At 43.3% G+C, this 23,847-nt stretch overlaps 1 protein-coding gene across 2 annotated transcripts in view; it reads left to right on the forward strand.

Annotated features, from left to right (window-relative positions):
- The first annotated feature begins 768 nt into the window (after positions 1–768).
- The window catches only part of DCAF7 (DDB1 and CUL4 associated factor 7), a 44,253-nt gene continuing 21,174 nt past the window's right edge, over positions 769–23,847 (forward strand). For both annotated transcript variants that reach the window (XR_008653072.2, XM_055256379.2), the window contains exon 1: positions 769–1,171. Coding sequence is in view for 1 of the 2 variants with exons in the window: in XM_055256379.2 (XP_055112354.1) it covers positions 1,034–1,171 (138 nt within the window). In the remaining variant the exon portion in view is untranslated. The remainder of the gene's footprint in view (positions 1,172–23,847) is intronic.

The following is a 23,847-nucleotide window of genomic DNA, read 5'->3' on the forward strand; positions in this document are numbered from 1 at the left end:
GATACCTTTGGGGCTGGATTAGCATTTGCGTTGGGATCCACGGCGGGGAGGGTACAGGATGGGAACTGACAAAAACAGAGCCAAGCTGGTCGGGTCGGTGCCTACCCCAGAATTCGGGGACATTTCTAGATCCTGCAGGAAAGCGCGGGAGGGCCTGACTCAAGCTGGCCTGGCCCTGAGCGCATCTGCGCGCCCGAAGCCTGTCCCTGAGGCACGGAGAGAGCAGCTTTCGGGTTAAAGGGGCCCTGGGAAGAGAGGGGGCGGGAAGGTGGTACCCGTTGGGCGCAGGCCAGGCTGCCAGGCCGCAGGGCTCTGTCCCGCGAAAGTCAGTAGGTCGTCCACTAAGGCGGAATTGTACTTTTACTCGACAGCGTGGACAGGCCGCTCGAACAGCAGCAGCAATGGGCAAGTCAGCGTAGGTCACAGGGGAAGTCAGCGCAGGTCACAGACGGTTTCATTCTCAGGGACTTGGCCTAGAACTTGTAGGCCCGCTGCTCCAGCACGCTAGCCTCCAGGCCACCCACGCCCCCACCACCTGCACAGAGCCGTTATCTGCCTGAGTGACATCTTGGCCAGCCAATGACCTTTGGGGCTGCCAAAGCGCCTGCCTCCAAGAGCTGGGCGGGGCGAGTAGTTGCAATGACAAACATTTAACCCAATAGCAAGGAGATTTCAGACGCTACGGCCGCAATAACCAATGAGAAGAAAGAATCCTTTCGAAAGGACGTGTCAGGCAACCAACGGCCGGTGCCGCTGCGGGGGTCCCGTGGCTTCCGTTCCGAGAGGGCGGGGCGGCGTCCCAAAACGGAAGGTGGTTGTCGCCTGTGCCCGAGCTGGTTTGAAACTAGGGGTCGGGCTCGGCCGTCGTCGTTGTTTGTAGCCGCATCCCCGCTTCGGGGTAGGCCGTTCCCGCTCGCTCCCTCCTCTCCTCCCTTCGGACCCATAGATCTCAGGCCCGGCTCCCCGCCCGACTCGCACCCCGCCCGCCGCAGCCCACTGTTGACCCGGCCCGTACTGCGGCCCCGCGGCCACCATGTCCCTGCACGGCAAACGGAAGGAGATCTACAAGTATGAAGCGCCCTGGACGGTCTACGCGATGAACTGGAGTGTGCGGCCCGATAAGCGCTTTCGCTTGGCGCTGGGCAGCTTCGTGGAGGAGTACAACAACAAGGTGGGCCGGGCAGGGGCTCGGAACCCAGCTGGCGGGGAGCGGGCCCCGGGAGCGCCCTTTCTGGGCCGGAGCCCAGGCCCCAGAACCCTCCTGCGGACTCGCCTTAGGGCCACGGAGCGGTTCCTCTGTCTGGCCCTGTGCTGAAGGTTTCGTACTCGTTGTCTGTCTCCTTTAATCCAGGCAGCATTCTTGTGTAGTCGGCAGTGTAGTGGGGAAACTGAGGCGCGGTTTTGTGACTTGCCTGGGTCAGGCAGCTATTTCGTGGTGGAAACAAGTCTTAAAACCGGGTTTACGCCCCAAAGATACTCCATTTATTCCTCCCGTGCTCTCCACTCCTGCCGCATTGCTTTCGTTGGTGGGCGGAGAAGGGAAGAGGGAGTGATAGCTGTGAAGGAAAATGCAGGCGCTTCTATTGGTGGTTGCGCACTCCTGGCCACACTAGATTTCTATTAAGAAGATCTATTGTACAAGCTTCCCCGCCCCCTACTCCCACCCCCCGGGTACTCATGGATCCTAGCCCTGCTGCCAGAATTACTGTTGCTCTTGCTTCCTGATACCCACTCTCTCTAAAGCAATCTCTTAGGAAATCTTGGCCTGTGGCGTGATCCCGCCGTTGTTTCCTGAACACAGAAGGATGACAGGGCCTTATCTCTTGGCTTGTTTCATGCTAGTACAGTTGTGTGACCTTTAGTAGTAAGTCTTGCTGGACATCCATCAATTTGAAAATCCTTTATAGAAGCACGGTGTAGTAGGGGAGCTTTTAAACTGGCATTGCAACATAAACTCATTTTTGAAAGTTGAATAAGTCAGTTGGAAGAATTTTCTTTCCTTTCTTCCTTTTACTCAAAGTTGTGAATGATAGCGATCAGAGCAACTGAAAGCTGTGGCTAGTGATATTTAAAGCCACTACTCCTGCTGTATGCCATGAATATCAGATTTAAGAAGAGTAAAACTGGCCGGGCGCGGTGGCTCACGCCTGTAATCCCAGGACTTTGGGAGGCCGAGGCGGGCGGATTACCTGAGCTCAGGAGTTCGCGACCTGCCTGGGTAACACGGTGAAACCCCGTCTCTACTAAAATACAAAAAAAAAAAAAAAAAAAAAAAAAAAAGCCTGGCATAGCTCCGTGCGCCTGTAGTCCCAGCTACTTGGGAGTCTGAGGTTCGAGAATTGCTTGAACCTGGGAGGCGGAGGTTGCAGTGAGCCGAGATGGCGCCACTGCACTCCAGCCTGGGCGACAGAGTGAGACTCTGTCTCAAAAAAAAAAGAAAACTGTTCAGTGACAAGGCTGATGCAGGGGGAAAAAACCAGGTGGTCTAGGAGTGGGTCCTGTCTGGTTATTGACTAGCTGTGAGATGTTGCACAGGCCTGTTTTATTATCTGTGACCCACAGTTTGCTGTAGGGAAGGGGTTCTGGTTTACATGTGAGGGTCTTGTAAAAAAGAAATTTGAACATTTTACAGTTTGTTTACAGTTTTTCAGGAGCACATTTGTTTCTCTAGAGTAGGTCTTCTTTGGAGTCCCCTTTGAAAAGCTGATGAAAGTGATGGATTCTTATTGTCCAGACATTACACATACATGAACAATTTACAAACACATCCAAGGAATATGCACTGATCTTTAAGTCCACCCATTGCCCGGGCGAGATAGAGCTTTATTTCCTCTGTTGTTTCTTTCTTCCTTATGGCCCATAGTGGACAGCAGAACTGGGAATGGGATTCAAGATTCTGATGTGGACACCGTGTTAATAAAATTAAGACCACTAGAACTATTGTTTAAGGATACACGTGGAAAATAAAAAAGTATGTCTTTCAAAGGGCTTAAGTCTTTTCACACAAATTAATGTTTTTTTCTTGTAAGTTTTTCCAGGGTCGTTGGGTAAGCAATAGTTAACTCCTATTCCCCAGACAGGAGAAACTGAGCCACGGTTAGGCTGCTGGTAGAATCAGTGGAGTAGTCGAACTGCTGTTGCAGGAACTCTACCCCAGTTTGTCCTTTATTTTAGCAACTATCTGGAGCTTCCTCTTTGTGCCAGGCACACAGATAGCACGGCTTAGCAGTGAAATGCAAACTAATAACCCCACTATTAACAGCATAAGCAGTTAACTATATGTTAACTCACATGATGTAGGCAATGCGCTGTCTTAAAATCATTTTTGTGCCTCTACCTATCAGTAGATCAGGGTTCTTAAATTCTGTGTGCCATGGTCATCTGATACCAATAGACCCCTTCTCATAGTTATATGTTTTCAAATGCATAAAACACATAGAATTACAAAAGAAACCACTTATGTTGCACTACAGATGTAAACAACATGTTTTTAAAAGTGGTGATGTAGTCCTATGTACTTTTAACTTAAGTGGAACAGAAGCCCAGGAACTGCTACCCAGCTTTTCCCAATAAAAGAGGGGCACTAACACCTGGGCCTAAAGACCAAAAGATATTGTCAAAACACAGGAGAAATGCCAAATTCTTATATCTGACTTACTGTAGGTAAGCCAGGTAGAACAAGAGAAAATGGATTTAAACTAGAAAATTACACTACTTGGAGTCTGACTATAAGAATCTGCTAGACTACAAAATGAGTTGGGTTTAACTTTTATTAAAATTAACATTGATTTACACCATCCAGTGTAATTATTAATGTAATTTTGAAGTGGTGACAAGGGTAAACAGCATTTCAAGATGCTTAACAACTGCACTGTGGTGGGAAAAAATATTTCTCTTGCTGGCAAAGTCACAGATACTCACGCCACTGTGAGCACCTGCCTCCATTTGTAATTGAAGGAAACAAAAAAATTTAGCTAGAGGTTAATGGAAATATAGGCGTAATTTTCCAATTCAAGTTCACAGACCCCAAGAAACCCTGCGAGAGAGAATTATGTCTAGTGGTTGGTGAGCAGCAAATCCTGCCTTAAAGCAGTGATTCTCAGGCTGAGTTTGTGAGAAGCCCTGCCAAAGAGGTGGTCGACTTCATAATTTGGAACTTTAGAATTATTAGTTGGAATTTTTAGACCATTGGTTCCTGCTTGCCATGGATAGTGATCACCAGCGGAGGATAAAGTAAATGGACACAGCAAATTAACATTGATGAAAAAGGCTAGAAGTGGTCATCTTTTTAGTGTGGAGACATTCACTAAGAAAACATGGTTATAATTTTTAAAATTTGGTATTAGCATAATCATGTTTTCCTAACGTAAAATTGTTCCTAGTTGATCTATAGAATTAAGTCTATCAACAGTTTAAGAAATTGACTTCCAGGTGTTCCTTCATGTGAATAAATTTGGGAATTGTTGCAGAGTAAAGAAACAGAGTCTATCAATTACACCTGGAATAAAAAGCCCCATTATAAGGCTGGGCGTGGTGGCTCATACCTGTAATCCTAACACTTTGGGAGGCTGAGATGGGAGAATCGCTTGAGCCTAGGAGTTTGATACCAACCTGGGCAACATGGAGAAACCCTGACTCTACAAAAACATTCAAAAATTAGCTGGGTATGGTGGCGTCTGCCTGTAGTACCAGCTACTTGGGAAGCTAAGATAGAAGGATGGTTTGAGCCCAGGAGGCAGTGAGCCAAGATCACGCCACTGCACTCCAGCCTGGGTGACAGAGCCAGACCCTGTCTCAAAAAACAGCCTCATTATTGGTTATTATGTTTCTACCTTCTTTTGTTGTGGTCTCTTGAGGGATAAAGCAAGATTGGTGTTGGAGCAACAGGTTCTCTAAATTTTAGTGTGTGAGAATCCCGAGGGAGCTCCACATTCCTGGGCTCCACCCCTGAAGTTAACAGACTTGGAGATAGGTGACAGATGCACTAGTGGTTGAGTGGTCCAGATGGCACTCTCAGAACATAGCCCTGGAGCTACCTTGGCATCCGCTGGCCAGGGGCGGGAATCTGATCTTTTTGTGTCTGCATGTTCCTAAACATTGGTTCTTCCCTTCCATCCAAGTTCACCCATGAAAAAAGCTCTGTGATTAGCCTCGGTTATCTAAGTCCTGCCACTTCCCAGTTTTGTATTGCCTTGGGCAAGTTATCCTCTGTGTCTCAGTTTCCTCATCTGTAAAATTAGGGCAATAAATAATAACATCTACCTTGTTCAAAAATTAAATGAGTTAATATATGTAATGCGCTTAGGAACTCCACCCGGCGTGGAGTAAGCCATCTAGAGATGTTAGCTGTTATTTAATTATTATCATTACTGTACCTGTAATTGAAATATAACCAAAGAGAATTATATGGCTGTTTAGTAAATTTAACTTTTGTATTTTACAGAAAGGATTCAGGAATAAGAGGTCAGAAAGGTAGCTGAAAAGGTCATTATTTCATTCTCTGCCTTTTAAAGACTCTGGGGGAAAAATTCCCTGATCTCTTTCAACCCAACTCATTTTGTCGTCTAGCAGATTCTTATAGTCAGACTCCAAGTAGTGTAATTTTCTAGTTTAAATCCATTTTCTCTTGTTCTACCTGGCTTACCTACAGTAAGTCAGATATAAGAATTTGGCATTTCTCCTGTGTTTTGACAATATCGTTGGTCTTTAGGTCCAGGTGTTAGTGCCCCTCTTTTATTGGGAAAAGCTGGGTAGCAGTTCCTGGGCTTCTGTTCCATTTAAGTGCATGTTTCAGTGTTGGTTTTGATAAAGATGGCAGCATGATTGGGATTTAGTTTGCCCCAATATTTAACTGACTACTTGTGCTCTAAGATTTAGCATCCAGAGAATACTTTTGAGGTTCTGAGGAGAGACTGTAGGTATATCTGATGCTTTTTGGAGAATCCTGGTAGTGAATCTGGGTGGCATGACCACCTTGTACTTGAAACACTGGGATGGGTGCTCACCTCGCCAGCCTGTGTTGATTCCTGTGAGATTTTTAATACAATTACTTTATATGTTTGGTGCATAATTATTTTGACTCTGGTATTTAATATTTCATCTTGGTATTTGCGGTAGCCCTTCAGGATTATCATTCATTTGCTCATTAATTCAGCCGGTGTGTATTGAACACGTACTCATGTGTTTTAGGCACAGTGATGATACTGGGAAACCGTCTGTGGCTTTGTTAGTAGGTGTGAGATTGGCAGGAGTAAACACAGTGTGTTTTGGTACACATCAGTACTTTTGATAGATATTTGGAATGTTGCAGTGTTCCACGAGTCCCTGTCAAGACTGTCAGCAGGGGAGTTTAAGACATAAAACTCTTCTGGTTTTAACTTCCTCCTTTTTCTAGACAGTGAGAGGACTTATTCCCTGTTGTGACCACTGGATAAAAGTGATAATGCTTTATTAAAAAATGCTACTTTATTGCTTTTTGTCCTAATCTTGTTCACATAGACTTATTGGAGATGCTGTCACTTGAACAAGGAGCAAATCTATGCTCTGTAGGTAGCCTGGCTTGCCTAAGGTCTTGCTGCTAAAGCTCTCTGGTCAGCCTCTGAGCCACAAGCCAAAGGTGTGCTGTGCCAGAATTCATCTTAAAGTTTAATAGGGCAGCACCTTGGGTACCTGCAGGCACTGGTCCTTGTTAATCAGTCAGGAAGAGGCTTGAAGAGAAAGCAAATAGAAAAGACCAAGAAAAGCTAGTGTATATTCTCAGAATATTGTGTTAGCCAATTTTTGTTTTATTAACAATTGTGGGAAAATGTTGCAGTGACTGGAGTGTTATGTTGATTTGGATAACTTGGGAACTTATTTTAAAAATTACATATACATATACACATTCACCTTCATCTTTGCACTAGCACTGTGTGTGTTAAAGTGGAATACGGCCAGGCGCAGTGGCTCACGCCTGTAATCCCTGCACTTTGGGAGGTGGATGTGGGCGGATCATCTGAGATTGGGAGTTCAAGACCAGCCTGACCAACATGGAGAAACCCTGTTTCTAATAAAAATATAGAATTAGCCGGGCATGAAGCAGAGTTTTCCAGAATTAGCCGGGCATGGTGGTGCATGCCTGTAATCCTAGCTACTTGGGAGGCTGAGGGAGGAGAATCGCTTGAACCTGAGAGTTGGAGGTTGCGGTGAGTCGAGATCGCACCATTGCACTCCAGCGTGGGCAACAAGAGTGAAACTCCATCTCAAAAAAAAAATAAGTAAATAAAATAAAGTGGAATACACAGTTTCTTTCCTCGAGAGCTTATACTAACAAGGTAGACATGGGACTTTCAAATATATATATATTTATATATATATTTATATATATTTATATATATTTATATATATAAATATATATATTTATTTATATTTATATATATATAAATATATATATTTATTTATATTTATATATATATAAATATATATATTTATTTATATTTATATATATTTTATATCTATATGTTTTTATATATATTTATATATTTATATATTTTTATATATTTATATATATTTATATGTATATTTATATATTTTATATATTTATATGTATATTTATATATTTATATATATTTATATATTTTATATATATATATATTTTATATATATTTATATATTTTATATATATATATATTTTATATATATTTATATATATGTATAAATAATGTGTAATTTATGTTGTTATTCATGAAAGTAATAAAAGTGAAGACGCGGTCATGCCTTCGAGGAGTATTTTATATTTGCTTACTAAGAGACATCAGACATAATATTCACAGTTCAAAAATGAGTAAAAATGATTCTGCTTCACAGCGTTTTCTCTTTAGGAGGATTTGTATCATATAGTGGAGTAAAGGGTTGCAAAACAATGGTACAGAAGGGCAGTGGAGGTAGGAGATAGAAGAGGTTTAGCAAGGGTCAGGGGAGACTATGGAGAAAAGGTAGAGAGAAAAAGACTTAAATATCAACAGTAGGATGATGAAAGTCAGATACAATTCTTCTTATCTGCCCATAATATATAAGGAAGGACAGCAGTATGATGAGGAGCAAACAGGTCTAGGAAGATGCTGAGAAATACCTGTGGCTGCAGATTCCAAACTCAGAAGAATGCAATTCTCCCAAATAGGATTTTGATGGGCAGAGTCACTCCTTTGTTTGAGACAGTGAGAAGCGGGTACACAGGCTGGCATCAGGAGCTTCCCCAAACCCCATAGGAGATGTTAGGTAATAGGGGAGCTAAGCTCTAAAAGGAGACATATAGATGTGTCATGTTCTCTAGAAGTGTTAGATGAGGCCTATCAGAGGAGACATTGAATTGTGAGCAGCTTGGTGGCACCTGACTTCACTGGCTGAGGAGATGCAAAGGCTTCCTGTGTTTCTACTAACTTGGAACATGGTCCTCCTCCAGATCATCTAGGAAGAGCTTCCATCATTAGGCCAAAGTGGGAGGATCACTTGAGGCCGGGAGTTTGAGACCAGCCTGGACAACATAGCAAGACTCTGTCTCTACAAAAATATGCAAAAATTGGCCAGGCGCAGTGGCTCATGCCTCTAATCCCAGCACTTTAGGAGGCCAAGGTGGGCAGATCACTTGAGGTCAGGAGTTCAAGACCAGCCTGGCCAACATGGTGAAACCCTGTCTCTACTAAAAATACAAAAATTAGCTGGGCATGGTGGTGGGCACCTGTAATCCCAGCTAGTCGGGGGGCTGAGGCAGGAGAATAGTTTGAACCTGGGAGGCAGAGGTTGCAGTGAGCAGAGATTGTGCCACTGCACTCCAGCCTGGGCGACAGAGTGAGACTCTGTTTGAAAAAGAAAAAATAAATCAGGGCCAGGGGCAGTGGCTCACGCCTGTAATCCCAGCACTTTGGGAGGCTGAGGCTGGCGGATCACGAGGTCTGGAGTTTGAGACCAGCCTGACCAACATGGTGAAACCCCGTCTCTACTAAAAATATAAAAATTAGCCAGGTGTGGTGGCATGTACCTGTAATCCCAGCTACTTGGGAGGCTGAGGCAGGATAATCACTTGAACCTTGGAGGCGGAGGTTGTGGTGAGCCAAGATTGCGCCACTGCATCAGCCTGGGCAACAGAGTGAAACACCATCTCAAAAGAAAAAACAAATTAGCTGGGTGTGGTGGTGTGCACCTGTAGTCCCAGCTACTCAGGAGGCTGAGATGGAAGGATCACTTGAGCCCAGGAAGTCAAGGCTGCAGTGAGCCAAGATCTTGCCACTGCACTCCAGCTGGGTCGACAGAGCGAGACCCCCATCTCAAAACCAAAAAAACAAAACAAATGGAATCAGCACAGTAGCTATAGAAAGATACTATTAGAAAGGATGGGGGGAAAATGGAAAATAAGTGGCAGGTAAAGTACCCATACTAAAAAGATGTTTTTAGTTTAGTTGAAAAATAATGGCCAGTCCTACCACTGTGAGTTCAAAGAACTTAAGAAAATACAGAACTTCAAGCAGAGGTATAGAGGATTGGGTAAAATAAGGCATGGTAAAGAGAAAATGTAACATCAGCTGGCAGAGCACACAGGAAAGTAGTGGAAGAGAAAACTAAAATTATCACAGAATTAAAAGCTATATTGGAGCCGGGCGCGGTGGCTCACGCTTGTAATCCCAGCACTTTGGGAGGCCGAGGCGGGCGGATCACGAGGTCAGGAGATCGAGACCACGGTGAAACCCTGTCTCTACTAAAAATACAAAAAATTAGCCGGGCGTGGTGGCGGGCGCCTGTAGTCCCAGCTACTCGGAGAGACTGAGGCAGGAGAATGGCGTGAACCCGGGAGGCGGAGCTTGCAGTGAGCCGAGATCGAGCCACTGCACTCCAGCCTGGGTGACAGAGCGAGACTCTGTCTCAAAAAAAAAAAAAAAAAGCTATATTGCAAACAGAATAAGGGCTGGGCACAGTGGTTCACTCCTGTAATCCCAGCTACTCGGGACACTGAGGCAGGAGACTTGCTTGAACCTGGAAAGAGGAGGTTGCAGTGAGCCGAGATCATGCCACAGCACTCCAGCCTGGGCAATGAAGTGAGATGGTCTCAAAAAAAAAAAAAAAAAAAAAAAAAAAAAGAGAATAAAGCTGAACACACAGTGCTGAAAACAGTAAAGGATGAGGAGGACAGATTGAAAAATGAAATCGAAGAAAACAACAGAACATAATAGATGCAGAAAGTAAAAGAGATCTGACTTAAATGTAATTAGTGTCCCTCAAGAAGAGGACCAAAGAAATGAAACAAACTCAAATATATGGTTAAAGAAGAACTTAGAAATAAAGATTTGAAGTGATAAGTTCAAATTGTATCTCAAGAAAAATTGGCACCGAACAGTTGACACTGAAACATTTCCTAGGAAAATTTCTTTTTTGAAAACTTTATCTTACTTTTCGTGTGTTTTGTTTTGAGACAGTGTCTCACTCTGTTGCCCAGGCTGGGTGCAGAGGCATGATCCCAGCTCACTGCACGCTTGACCTCCTAGGCTTAATCGATTGTCCCACCTCTGCCTCCCGAGTAGCTGGGACTATAGGTGCACACCACCACGCCCAGCTAATTTTTGTATTTCTTGTAGAGGCAGGGTTTTGCCATGTTGCCCAGGCTGGTCTCAAACTGTGGGCTCAAGCGATCCACTGACCTCAGTCTCCCAAAGTGCTGGGACTACAGGCCTGGCACAGAGCCTGACATCCCTAAAAACATTTCTATGTTTAAGGATGAAGAAAGAATTATTTGGACACCCAGGCAAAATGATCAAGTCTTCTTGAAGAGGGGAAAAGAAATTAGGCTAGCTGCATTTGATGACAGAAGGCCATGGAGCAATGTCTAGGAATGCACAAGTACTGTAGATTGTGCTGCTATAAATACTTGGGGATATACTTAGGCATATGTAAGGTTTATATGGAAATAATAATGCTGGGGAACACAAAACAATACTTGAAAAATGGGAAGGTATTCTCTTTTCTTGTGTAGTAAAGCTTGATATCCTAAAGATGTCAGTGTCCCTAAACTTAATGTGATCCCTGTTTAAAATACCACAGTTGTTTTTTCTGGAGACAAGGTCTCGCTCTGTCGCCCAGGCTAGAGTGCAGTGGTGTGAGTGTAACTCACTGCAACCTCAAACTCCTGGGCTTAATCAATAGATGTCTTACTATATTGCTCAGACTGGTCTTGAGCTCCTGGCCTCAAACAGTCCTCCTGCCTGCCCAACCCAAAGTGCTGGGGTTACAGGCACAGGCCACCATACCTGGCCAAAAATACTCCAGATTTTTAATAATGGTTTTTTAGAACCAGGCAAACTGACTGTTTCTACAGACAAATTTTACAAACATGCACACATTGTCAAAAAACTTCTGAAAAAGTGGACTAATGATGGAGGTGGGGAACCACCCAACAGATATTAAAACATAATGCAAAGATATAATAAATAAGATCATTTGATACTGTAAGAACTGATGCATAAACAGAGTCCAGAAATGAACTCAGAATACAAAAAGAAATGTAGTCTGTGCTAAAGGTGATAGGAAATGAAGAAAAAATATTTTTAAGGCCGGGCGCAGTGGCTCACACCTGTAATTCCAGCACTTTGGGAGGCTGAGGCAGGCGGATCATGAGGTCAGGAGTTCGAGACCAGCCTGGCCAACATAGTGAAAGCCCGTCTATACTAAAAATACGAAAAATTAGCCAGGCATGGTAGTGGGCACCTGTAATTCTAGCTACTCAGGAGGCTGAGGCAGGGGAATCACTTGAACCCAGGAGGTGGAGGTTGCAGTGAGCCAAGATTGCATCATTGCACTCCAGCCTGGGTGACAGTGTGAGACTCCATATATATATATAAGTTTTTTTTAAATAATTGGTATTGAAACCAGAAAAAAAAAATTGGATCTCTACCTTAAACTTTGTACTGGTCGGGTGCAGTGGCTCACACCTGTAATCCCAACACTTTGGGAGGCCGAGGCGGGTGGATCGCCTGAGGTCAGGAGTTCGAGACCAGTCTGGTCAGCATGGTGAAACCCTGTCTCTACTAAAAATGCAAAAATTAGCCGGGCGTGGTGGCAGGCGCCTGTAATCCCAGTTACTCGGGAAGCTGAGGCAGGAGAATCGCTTGAACCCGGGAGGCGGAGATTGCAGTGAGCCAAGATGGCACCATTGCACTCCAGCCTGGGCAACAAAGTGAGACTCCGTCTCAAAAACAAAACAAAACAAAAACCTGGTACCAGAATTCCAGATAAATGGAAAAATGTAAACATATAACTGTAAAACATGGGAGAATCTTGGTGTGAGAAAGCTGTAAAAGTAGAAGTAAACTATATAAAAATAAAATCTCTGTAACAAAACCAAAGTCAAAAGATAAGTGACAAACTGAAAAAAATACATGTAACGTCCTAGACAAAGAACAAAGCCCTTAATAACTGCATATAAAGATCTGCAGATCACCAGGAGACCAGCCACCCAGTAGAAAAAGAGAAATAGATATGAACAGTTTCCAGAAAGGATATGTAAATGATTCTTGAACATATGAAGAACTGAACCTCATAAGAAAAAGAAAAAGGAATTTCAGCTAGATTAGGAAAAATAAAAAACCTTGGTAATCTACTGTGTGTGTGTGTATACGTATATGTAGCTTTCCTGTGCAGTAGCTATCAAAATTTAAATTGGCATTGTTTTCCACCTGGTAGTTCCGCTAGTGGTAATTCATCCTACAGTGATACTGACGTGGTTGAAATGACTAAAGTCAAGGATATTCATTTTAGCATTATTTGTAAGAGAAAAATATGAAAATATTATTAGGGAAATTGTTGAATAAATTATGCTGCCTCCATGCAGCTGTTAAAAGAATGAGCTAGCTTTTCATGTACTGATGTGGAACATTTTAAAATAAATATCCAGTGGAAAAAATATGTAGAAGAGTAAACTAACACCCGTGTTTTTTTTTAAAAAGCATATGCATATACATATGTATACCCATATATGGTTGTGTGTAGAAGGGATACACAAGAAATTGATAACACTGATTTCTCCAGGGAAAGGAACTGGGATGTAGGGGCTCTAGTTTGTACTGTAATTGCTTTTGTGCTTTTCAAAATTTGTGTATGTATTACCTAGCAAAAAAGTAATAAAAAAGCTAACATTAATAAAAATTAAATCTTAGTAGAACTTCAAAAAGAGGAATAAACAGAAAGGAATGAATGAAGAAGCACTAGGCATATAGTAGCAAGAAGCAGTTCTTTTTATAGAGAAGAAGTCAGGCATGATAATAACATCAGATAAAATTCAAGGCAAAAATCTTGAAACAAAAGGAAATATTTTACATGTTAAACATACAGACTGGGCGTGATGGCTCACACCTGTAATCCCAGCTACAGGCCGGGTGCAGTGGCTCATGCCTGTAATCCCAGCACTTTGGGAGGCTGAGGCAGTCAGATCACTTGCAGTCAGGAGTTCAAGACCAACCTGACCAACATGGTGAAACCTTGTCTCTACTCAAAATACAAAAATTAGCTGGGTGTGGTGGTGTGTGCCTGTAATCCCAGCTACTTGGGAGGCTGAGGCAGGAGAATGGCTTGAACTCGGGAGGCAGAGGTTGCAGTGAGCTGAGATCATGCCACTGCAATCCAGCCTGGGCAATAGAGCAAGACTCCATCTCAAAAAAGAAAAAAGAAAAGTACAACTGACTGAGAATAAAAAGTCATAAGTCTATACATATCTAATAGTATAGCATTTAAATAGAAAGCAAAAACTTCTTTAAATATAGGGAGAATTCGGTTCATATGTTGGAAATTGTTAAGTGAAGTAGACAAAACAAGGATATAGAGGATTAGAAAATTACAGTTTGTTCACACCTGTAATCCCAGCACTTTGGGAGGCTGAGGCTGGCAGATCACTTGAACCCAGGAGTTTGAGATCAGCCTGGGCAACATGGTGAAACTCCATCTCTATCAAAATATTAAAAATTAGCCAGATGTGGTGGCACCATGCCTGTGGTTTCAGCTACTTGGGAGGGTGAGGTGGGAGGATTGCTTGAGCCCAGAAGGCAGTGGCTTGCAGTGAGCCTAGATCGAGCCACTGTACTTCAGTCTGGGTGGACAGAGTGAGACCCCATCTCGAAAAAAGAAAATAATGTGTTATAAGTATAGAGAGCTTTGCATTCAACAGAAAATTCACTTTAAAAAATAACCCAATTTACAAAAACTGTGTATTTAGAAAAAAATTTTTCTAAAAATCAACTGATTGGAAAAAAAAATACTACATATCAAAACTTACAGGAAGGTGAGGAATCTGAAGCCCAGCTATATGCTAAGTGGCTTGCCCAAAGTCATATAAGGGGTAAAGGAGGGCCAGAACTGAAGTACTGTCTGTCTCCAGAGTGTTGAGAATAAATGTATGTCAATGTCCAAAAAAAAAAAAAAAAAAAAAATACTTAGGGGGAAAAAGAACATGTTGAAAAACAGAGGAACACTTACCCTACCAGATTAGAATAAACATACTGGAATTGATATAACCAGAGAGATAGGTGGAACTGAATAGAATATTTCAAAGACAACTTTAGTATATATAAATGTGAAATATGTGATAAGATAGAACTGTAATTCACTGGGTAAAAGATTACATTGTATGGCACAGTTGTTCATCTAGCAGAAAAATTTAGAACCCCTAATTCACAGTGTATAATGAAAACTAATTCCAGATCAAATGTCTAATTATAAAGCAAAGTCCACAAACAATATTAGAAAATTGACCAGGAAATTTGTCGTGAGGCAGTAGGGGTGGGCAGGGACACTAATTAATTAATTCCGGAGTCAACTAAGGAAAAGATTGGCAGATTCTATAGTACATACAAATAAAATATTTCTCTGTGAAAGATATGCCATGGACAAAGTCAAAAGACAGGGGAAAATATTTTCTTTTCTCTTTTTTTTTTTTTCTTTTGAGACAGTGTCTTGCTCTGTGAGCCAGGCTGGAGTACGGTGGCACAATTCATAGCTCACTGCAGCCTCAACCTCTCAGGCTCAAGAGATTCTTCCACTTCAGCCTCCCAAGCTGCTAGAATTACAGACGCGCACCACCCTGCCTGGCTAGTTATTTCTATTTTTTGTAGAGATGGGATCTCGCCATATTGCCCAGGCTGGTCTTGAACTCTGGGCTCAAGCAATCCTCCCACTTTGGCTTCCCAAAATAGTGGGATAACAGGCATGAGCCACCGAGCCCTGCCCGGCGGAAAATATTTTCAAAACATGACAGACAATAGTAGCTAATACTCAGTGCAATAGAAAAATGGACAAAGGGTATGAATATCTAGTTATAGTAGAGGAAATGCAAGTGATCAATAAACAGGAAAAATGCTCAACCTCACAGGTAGTTAAGGGAAATGAGAATTGTGATACCATCTTTCTCTTTTAAATTTATAAAAATTAAGTTGTTGCTTCTAGTGCTTTTGACAGTATGGAGAAATGAACACCTTTACATACTGCTGCTAAGAATGTTAGTTGCTACAGCCTATTTGAAAAGTAAGTTGGTATCTATTAAAATTTAAAATACACATACTTTCTAATACAGAAATCCCACTGTTAGGACATTGGCCTCCAGAAAAAAACACAGCAGTACATAAACACATATGTACAAAGGCATATAAATAAGTAGTGGTGTCTGGGCATGGTGGCTCATGCCTGTAATCCCTGGAGCTCAGGAGTTTGAAATCAGCCTGGGCAACATGGTGAAATCCCATCTCTATGAAAACAAAAACAAAAACAAAAATTTAGCCTAGCATGGTGGTGGGCACCTCTAGTCTCAGCTACTCGGGAGGCTGAGATGGGAGTATCCCTTGAACCCAGGAGGTGGAGGTTGCAGTGAGCTGAGATCTCGCCACTGCACTCCAGCTTAGGCGACAGAGCGAGACTCTGTCTCAAATAAATAAATAATAAAAAATAAAAATAAGTAGCGGCAAGAAAGAGAAACAGTGTACAGCACTGGGGGAATCCTGGTACACAGATTAAAAGAATGATTTGGATCTTCATATTGCTCTGAGGGTTGCCCATTATTTTGTCAAATTAATAGAGATTCATAGCCTTGGCTCTAGAATTTCATTTTTCTAAAAGTTGAGGGAAAACTTTACACTTAATGTATGTATTGACCATATAGAAGAATGTAGAAGCAACACACAACAAATTATGTGATATCTTGGGGATGACATAGGGGGATGTTAACTTTATATATATATATATATATATATATATATATATATATATATATACACACACACACACACATATATACATATATACACACACACCTGTGTTTTGTTTGATTTTATACAATGTGATATACTTTATAATCCTCTTACAATCTAAAAGTACATTTAAAGAATGTAATAAACCCAATTGGAATGTCATCAAAATAGATAAAATTTGTAAAAATGGACAAGAACATGTTAGAGGATATAATGGTAAGGGGTTCAGGCTAGAACTCTGGTATCTAAATTCTAGCAGTCACCTCTTTTTCCACTGGAGTCTTATCAAGGAAATTATATACAAATAATAATAGCCAAAGGGGAAACCTAGCATAATTCTATTAATAACCAAACAAGAGCCACTAATGTGGTGCTGCTCCCTGGTGAACTAAGTGGGGAAAATGCAGTTTAGCCTTGAAGCCTCAGTGAAACTTTCTGCTTTTCTACCTCTGACTCAAGGACAGACCCAATCTGACCTCTCCTACCCAGTTGTAGGTTCAGAGAAGCTGGAACGGAGGATGGTCAGGCCCATTCTGAGGAGGCCAATTTGCCTGTCCATGTAGGAGCAGGATAAGCCAGAGCCAGAGAGCCATGGGACATGTCTGACTGTAGAGTGGTCAGGCCCATGCACCTGTCGCAGGCTTCAGCCAATCACTTCAGCAATTCTTTCCCCACTGGAGGAGCTAGTGAATGGTGGGGACAGAAGAGCAGAACTCCCACACTCAGTATTCCCTCCATGGGGGACTGGGGCAAAAACTCATGCTTCCTATGGGCATAGGTGGAAATGTGATGTTAGGGGAGGAGGAGCTTAAAGAATGAGAGTGCTACTAACAATTTGTAACAGTACAGTCACGAATCTAGATGAGGAGTTGGGCTCAGTGGCTCATGCCTATAATTCCCAGCACTTTGGGAGGACCAAGGTGTCAGGATTGCTTGAAACCAGTAATTGGACGCTGTGGTAGGTAAGCTGTGATGATGTCACTGCGTTCCAGCCTGGGTGAGAGTGAGACCCCATCTCTTAGAAAAAGAGAGAGACAAAGAGTCCTTACAAATCAGTAAGAAAGAGATATCCACAACCCAGTAGAAAAACTGGACAAATGTTCTAAGCTGGTGATTTCTGTGTAATGGTGAAGAGTTTGGGTTGTGGGATGGGACTGCCTGTATTTCAAATAGAGCTTTGTGGCCGGGCGTGGTGGCTCACACCTGTAATCCCAGCACTTTGGGAGGCTGAGGTGGGCGGATCACCTGGGGTCGGGAGTTGACAGTATGGAGAAATGAACACCTTTACATACTGCTGCTAAGAATGTTAGTTGCTACAGCCTAACCTGACCACCATGGAGAAACCCCGTCTCTACTAAAAATACAAAAATTAGCTGGGCGTGGTGGTGCGCGCCTATAATCCTAGCTACTGAGGCAGGAGAATCACTTGAACCCGGGAGGTGGAGGTTGTGGTGAGCCGAGATCGCACCATTGCACTCCAGCCTGGGCAACAAGAGCAAAACTCCGTCTCAAAAAAATAATAAATAATAATAAAATGGAGCTTTGTGTTATTGGGCAAGATATTTAACTCAGCATTCTTTACTGAAAGTGGGAAGAATAATAGTACCTACTTCATGGCAGTGTTGAGAGGATTAAATGAGATGATGTGTGTAAAGCATGAATAATGCTTATACTTGGTCCATATAAGTGCTCAGTTATTTTTTTAATTTTATTATTATTATACTTTAAGTTTTAGGGTACATGTGCACAATGTGCAGGTTTGTTACATATGTATACATGTGCCATGTTGGTGTGCTGCACCCATTAACTCGTCATTTAGCATTAGGTATATCTCCTAATGCTATCCCTCCTCCCTCCCTCCAAGGTGCTCAGTTATTATTGATTATTGTTATTCAAAAGTAAAGGTAGTCAATGAACAAATATACTCAGCCTCTGGCCAGGTGCGGTGGCTTACACCTGTAATCTCAGCACTTTGGAAGGCCTAGGTAGGCGAATCACTTGAGGTCAGGAGTTTGAGACCAGCCTGATCTACATGGCAAAACCCTGTCTCTACTAAAAATACAAAAATTAGCTGGGCATGGTGGTGTGCACCTATAATCCTAGCTACTCAGGAAACTGAGGCAGGAGAATTGCTTGAACCCAGGAGGCAGAGATTGCAATGAGCCAAGATTACACCACTGCACTCCAGCCTGGGCGAGAGAGCGAGACTCCATCTCAAAAACAAACAAAACGAAACAAATATACTCAGCCTCAATAGTAAGATAGTGATGAAATGCCATTTTTCATCCATTAGTTTAGCAAAAACGTAGGATTGATAGTTTTCAAAGGTATGGAGAAATTGGCACTCTCATATGCTCTTAAAGAAAGTGTAGGGGCCGGGTGCAGTGGCTCACGCCTGTAATCCCAGCACTTTGGGAGGCTGAGGCGGGCTGATCACCAGGTCAGGAGATTGAGACCATCCTGGCTAACACGGTGAAACCCCATCTCTGCCAAAAAAATACAAAAAATTAGCCGGGCGTGCTGGCGGGTGCCTGTAATCCCAGCTACTTGGGAGGCTGAGGCAGGAGAATCACTTGAACCCGGGAGGCGGAGCTTGCAGTGAGCCAAGATTGCGCCACTGCACTCCAGCCTAGGCGACAGCGAGACTCCATCTCAAAAAAAAAAAAAAAAAAAAGTGTAAATAGAAGCAACCTTTTTGAAGACTGATGGAATTTTGAAAGTAATACAACAAGCCACACGTGGTGGCACATACCTGTAGTCCCAGCTACTTGGGAAGCTGAGGTGGGAGGATCACTTTAGCCCAGGAGTTCAGGACTCAGCCTGGTCAACAAAGTGAGACCCTGTCTCAAAAAAAAAAAAAAAAAAAAAAGTAGGCCGGGTGCAGTGGCTCACAATCTGTAATCCCAGCACTTTGGGAGGCCGAGGCGGGCAGATCACGAGGTCAGGAGATCGAGACCATCCTGGCTAACACTGTGAAACCCCATCTCTACTAAAAATACAAAAAAATTAGCTGGGCATGGTGGTGGGCACCTGTAGTCCCAGCTACTCGGGAGGCTGAGGCAGGAGAATGGCGTGAACCCGGGAGGCGGAACTTAGAGTGAGCAGAGATTGCACCACTGCACTCCAGCCTGGGCAAAAGAGCGAGACTCTGTCTCAAAAAAAAAAAAAAAAAACAGTTACGCTTACAGAATCTGTCCAATAAAAACATTTCATTTAGGCCGGGCGCGGTGGCTCACACTTGTAATCCCAGCACTTTGGGAGGCCGAGGCGGGCGGATCACGAGGTCAGGAGATTGAGACCACGGTGAAACCCCGTCTCTACCAAAAACACAAAAAATTAGCCGGGCGTGGTGGCGGGCGCCTGTAGTCCCAGCTACGCGGGAGGCTGAGGCAGGAGATTGGCGTGAACCCGGGAAGCGGAGCTTGCAGTGAGCCGAGATCGCGCCACTGCACCCCAGCCTGGGTGACAGAGCAAGACTCCGCCTCAAAAAAAAAAAACCATTTCATTTCACACACATACAAAAATAAATGAGTGAGGGTAGTAGTATTAGCAAAAGTAGAGTAGTATCGTATTAGCAAACAATGGGACATAACCAAAACAACTGAATAGTTAAATAAATTATGGTGTGCTTACCATAATCTGCTATAGAAGAATGAGGGACAGGGGAGCTATTTGTACTGAAGATCTTCTAAGATTATTGTTAAAAGCAAATTGCAGAATACAGCTGGCAACGGTGGCTGACACTGGTAATCCCGGCACTATGGGAGGCCGGGGCAGGAGGATTGCTTGAGCCCAGGAGTTCGAGGGAGACCCTATCTCTACAGACAATTCAAAAATTAGCTAGATGTCATGTATGTGTACCTGTGGTCCCAGCTCCTCAAGAGGCTGAAGCAGGAGGATCGCCTGAGCCTGGGAAGTCAAGGCTGCAGTGAGCTGTGATCATGCCACCGCTCTGCAGTTTGGGTGACAGAATGAGACCTTGTCTCAAAAAAAAGTTGCAGAATACATTTTATGGTCCAAGTCTATGTATGCTTTTTTCTTTCTTTCTTTTTTAAACAGATGAGGTCTCATTATGTTGTCCAGGCTAGTCTCAAACTACTGGGCTCAAGTAATACTCCCTTCTCAGTCTCCCAAAGTGCTGGGATTACAGGTGTGAGCCACTGCACCTAGCACCTATTTATGCTTTTTTAAAAAAGAAAAAACCACACACAAATACACGGAGAAGTATTTGGAAAGATGCACACCAAACAGCGTCAGTAAGGATTTGTGAGGGTCAGTAAGCAGATGGGAGGCTTTACTCTTTTACTTTGTATTATATGCATATTCAGAAAGAACTTATATTTTCTTTCATCATTAAATGGATATCTGAACAAAAAAATTGAACAACCTGAGAGCCAATTGTAATTCCTCTCAATATTTGGTTGGCAACTTTGAGCAGAAGAACTAGTGTCAGTTTGGCTGAGGCTAAAACACACACTTGTGCAAACACAATGTAGTCTTTGGAAAGAGAAACCAGGCTGTGTGATTAGAACAGGTGGGCCAGGACTGTCTGTTGTAAGTAGTACAATCTTGAAATGTTGAAGAAAACACAATCAATTTTGGAAAGAGATGAATTTCTGGTCAGAAATATTATAAAGTACACAACATGCTAAACTCTGGTTGTAGGCAAAGCTTACATTGTTTTGTAATAGTACATGAGATTTTATTTGGCGTCCTTCTTTTCTTTTACCCCCCCAAGACAGTCTCACTTTGTTGCCCAGGCTGGAGTGTGGTGGCACAATCACAGCTCGCTACAGCCTTGACTTTCTGGGTTCAGGTGGTCCTCCTACCTCAGCCTCTTGAGTAACTGGGACTACAGGCCCGTGCCACTACACCTGGCTAATTTTTTTTACTTCTTATAGAGTTGGGATTTTGCCGTGTTGCCCAGGCTGGTCTCAAATTCCTCCTGGGCTCAAGCAATCCTCCTGCCTTGGCATCCCAAGGTGTTGGGATTATAGTCATGAGCCACCGCACTCAGTCTGGCATCCTTTCATAAATATAGTATGTACCCTGAAACTTTACCCTGATTTTGTTTTGTTTTTGTTTTTTGAGACGGAGTCTTGCTCTGTCGCCCAGGCCGGAGTACAGTGGCGTGATCTCAGCTCACCATAACCTCCACCTCCTGGGTTCAAGCAATTCTCCTGCCTCAGCCTCCCAAATAGCTGGGACTACAGGCATGCACCACCTCACCCGGCTAATTTTTGTGTTTTTAGTAGAGATGGGGTTTCACCATGTTGGCCAGGCTGGCCTCGAACTCCTGACCTCAAGTGATCCACCCACCTCAGCCTCCCAAAGTGCTGGGATTACAAGAGTGAGCCACCATGCCCAGGTCTGATTTTGGATGTAGAAAGATACATGGTAGAATTGGGCATGCCCTAAGGTATTCCAGAGAAGCTTTGCATTTTCTTCGGGGTACTGTATGTAGAAAGTTCTTAGTCTTTGCTTTGGTTATCAGTTATATTAGGTTAGTGCAAAGGTAATTGCAGTTTTGGCCATCACTTAATGATGGCAAATAAACACAATTACCTTTGCACCAACCTAACATTAAACTCAGGCGCTTTAAATTTTACACTGAACTACGTGAAAGCTAGCTTAGTTGATCTCTGTCATAACAGAAACCGTCTCTGTTTTTGTTATTTTCTTGGCTTGATTTAACGTTCGTTGCTCGCAAGAAACAGAAACCCACTCAAGGTAGTTGAAGGAAAGGGAGGTTTTCATTCAAGGGAGTTGGAGAATCCGAAGGCAAGATTGAGCCTCAGGCCTCTCATGGGACTGGACCCAGCCAGTGGAAAGCTGTTGTCTCACACCCTGCCCCACCTCACATTACATGTCTCTTTTCTGCCTCTTTTCTTTCATGCTTGTCATTCTCACTTGCTATGTATGCCAGCTTTCCCTGCAGCTCCATGCCCTTCCAGGCTAAAACTAGATAGCTTTTGGGTCTTAATTCTAAATGCCTAGGAGTGAATCGGTTAGCTCAGAAGTCCAGCCAGTTCAAACACCTGTGTCAATCTAGCACATTAATTCTCAACCTTGGCTATTATTTGATGTCACTGGGAGCTTTAATAGATACCAAAGCCTGTGTCCCATTACCAGAAATTCTGGTTTCACTGATCTGGGATGTTGCTAAACCTAATTTGTTGGGATATGTTTAAGTTCCCAGAGGATTCTAACATAGAGCTGTGGTCCATGGTTGAGAAGCACTGATCTAGGAGAGAACAGGGTCATCTTACAGGCGTGGAATGCTCAGAGAGTGGGTTCTTGGCCTAGGTAGATTATTCTCCCAAAGGTATCCTCTAGGGTGTCCCCATTTTTGGCTTTAACCTCCCAGTTCTCTTTCTATTTAGGGTGTGTTAGAATAACCTGTGGAGCTTTACTTTAAGGGAAAAAAAAAAAAAAAAGCTCATGCCCAGACCTAGTAAATCAGAACCTTCAGAGGATAGGGACCAAGCAGGCATAGTTTTTAAGCTGCCCTGCAAATTCCAACAATACCACCAGGCCTGATCTCCAGGCCTTGCACTCTCACATAGCAGCACCATCCACAGTCATGGCTTCATATGTACCACTTTGGTGGTTTGTTTTTGTTTTTTTTTAATTCTAAGGTGTTTCAAATCTTGGTCAGATATTTAGGAGCCACTACCATTTGACCTGTGAGTAACAGATGTACCTTTTTATTTTTAAATAGTCTAGATGTCTTTTTGTTTTTGTTTTTGTTTTGAGATGGAGTCTCACTCTGTTGCTCAGGCTGGGGTGCAGTAGTACAATCTCAGCTCACTGCAAACTCTGCCTCCCAGGTTCAAGCGATTCTCCTGCCTCAGCCTCCTGAGAAGCTGGGATTACAGGTGTGCACCACCACACTTGGCTAATCTTTGTATTTTTTGTAGAGACGGGCTTTCGCCATGTTGGCCAGGCTGGTCTTGAACTCCTGACCTCAGGTAAGCTGCCTGCCTCAACCTCCCAAAGTGCTGGGATTACAGGCGTGAGCCACCACGCCTGGTCTAGATGTCTTTTTCCAAGTACTTTGGTAAGAGAAGCTGGGAAGCACCAGCTATGTCAAGTGTATGTACTGCAGTGGGTTAAACGTTACTGGTGGGGATGGTGATTCATTACAGGGATGTTGGTCACATCAGCCCAATAGCTGACAGAAATGATAGGAAAGGCAAGGCGTGATGGCTCACACCTCTGATCCCAGCACTTTGGGAGGCCAATGCAGGCAGATTGCTTGAGCGCAGGAGTTCGAGACCAGCCTGGGCAATGCGGCAAAACCCTGTCTCTACAAAATATGGAAAAATTAGCCAGGCGTGGTGGTACACACCTGTAATCCCAGCTACTCGGGAGGCTGAGGCACAAGAATCGCTTGAACCTGGGAAGCGGAGGTTGCAGTAAGCTGAGATTGCGCCACTGCACTCCAGCCTGGGCAACAGTGAGCCTCCATCTCAAAAAAAAGATAGGAAAAATATTTATTATATTCTTTGCATCCTAGATACTGGTCCTCTCATATATATCCTTGATAGGGAAGCCTCCTCTTCCCTTGTGAGGGAGGGTGTAGGGAAACAGG

Source organism: Symphalangus syndactylus, chromosome 20 (assembly GCF_028878055.3).
Source record: "Symphalangus syndactylus isolate Jambi chromosome 20, NHGRI_mSymSyn1-v2.1_pri, whole genome shotgun sequence".
Lineage (NCBI taxonomy): Eukaryota > Metazoa > Chordata > Mammalia > Primates > Hylobatidae > Symphalangus > Symphalangus syndactylus.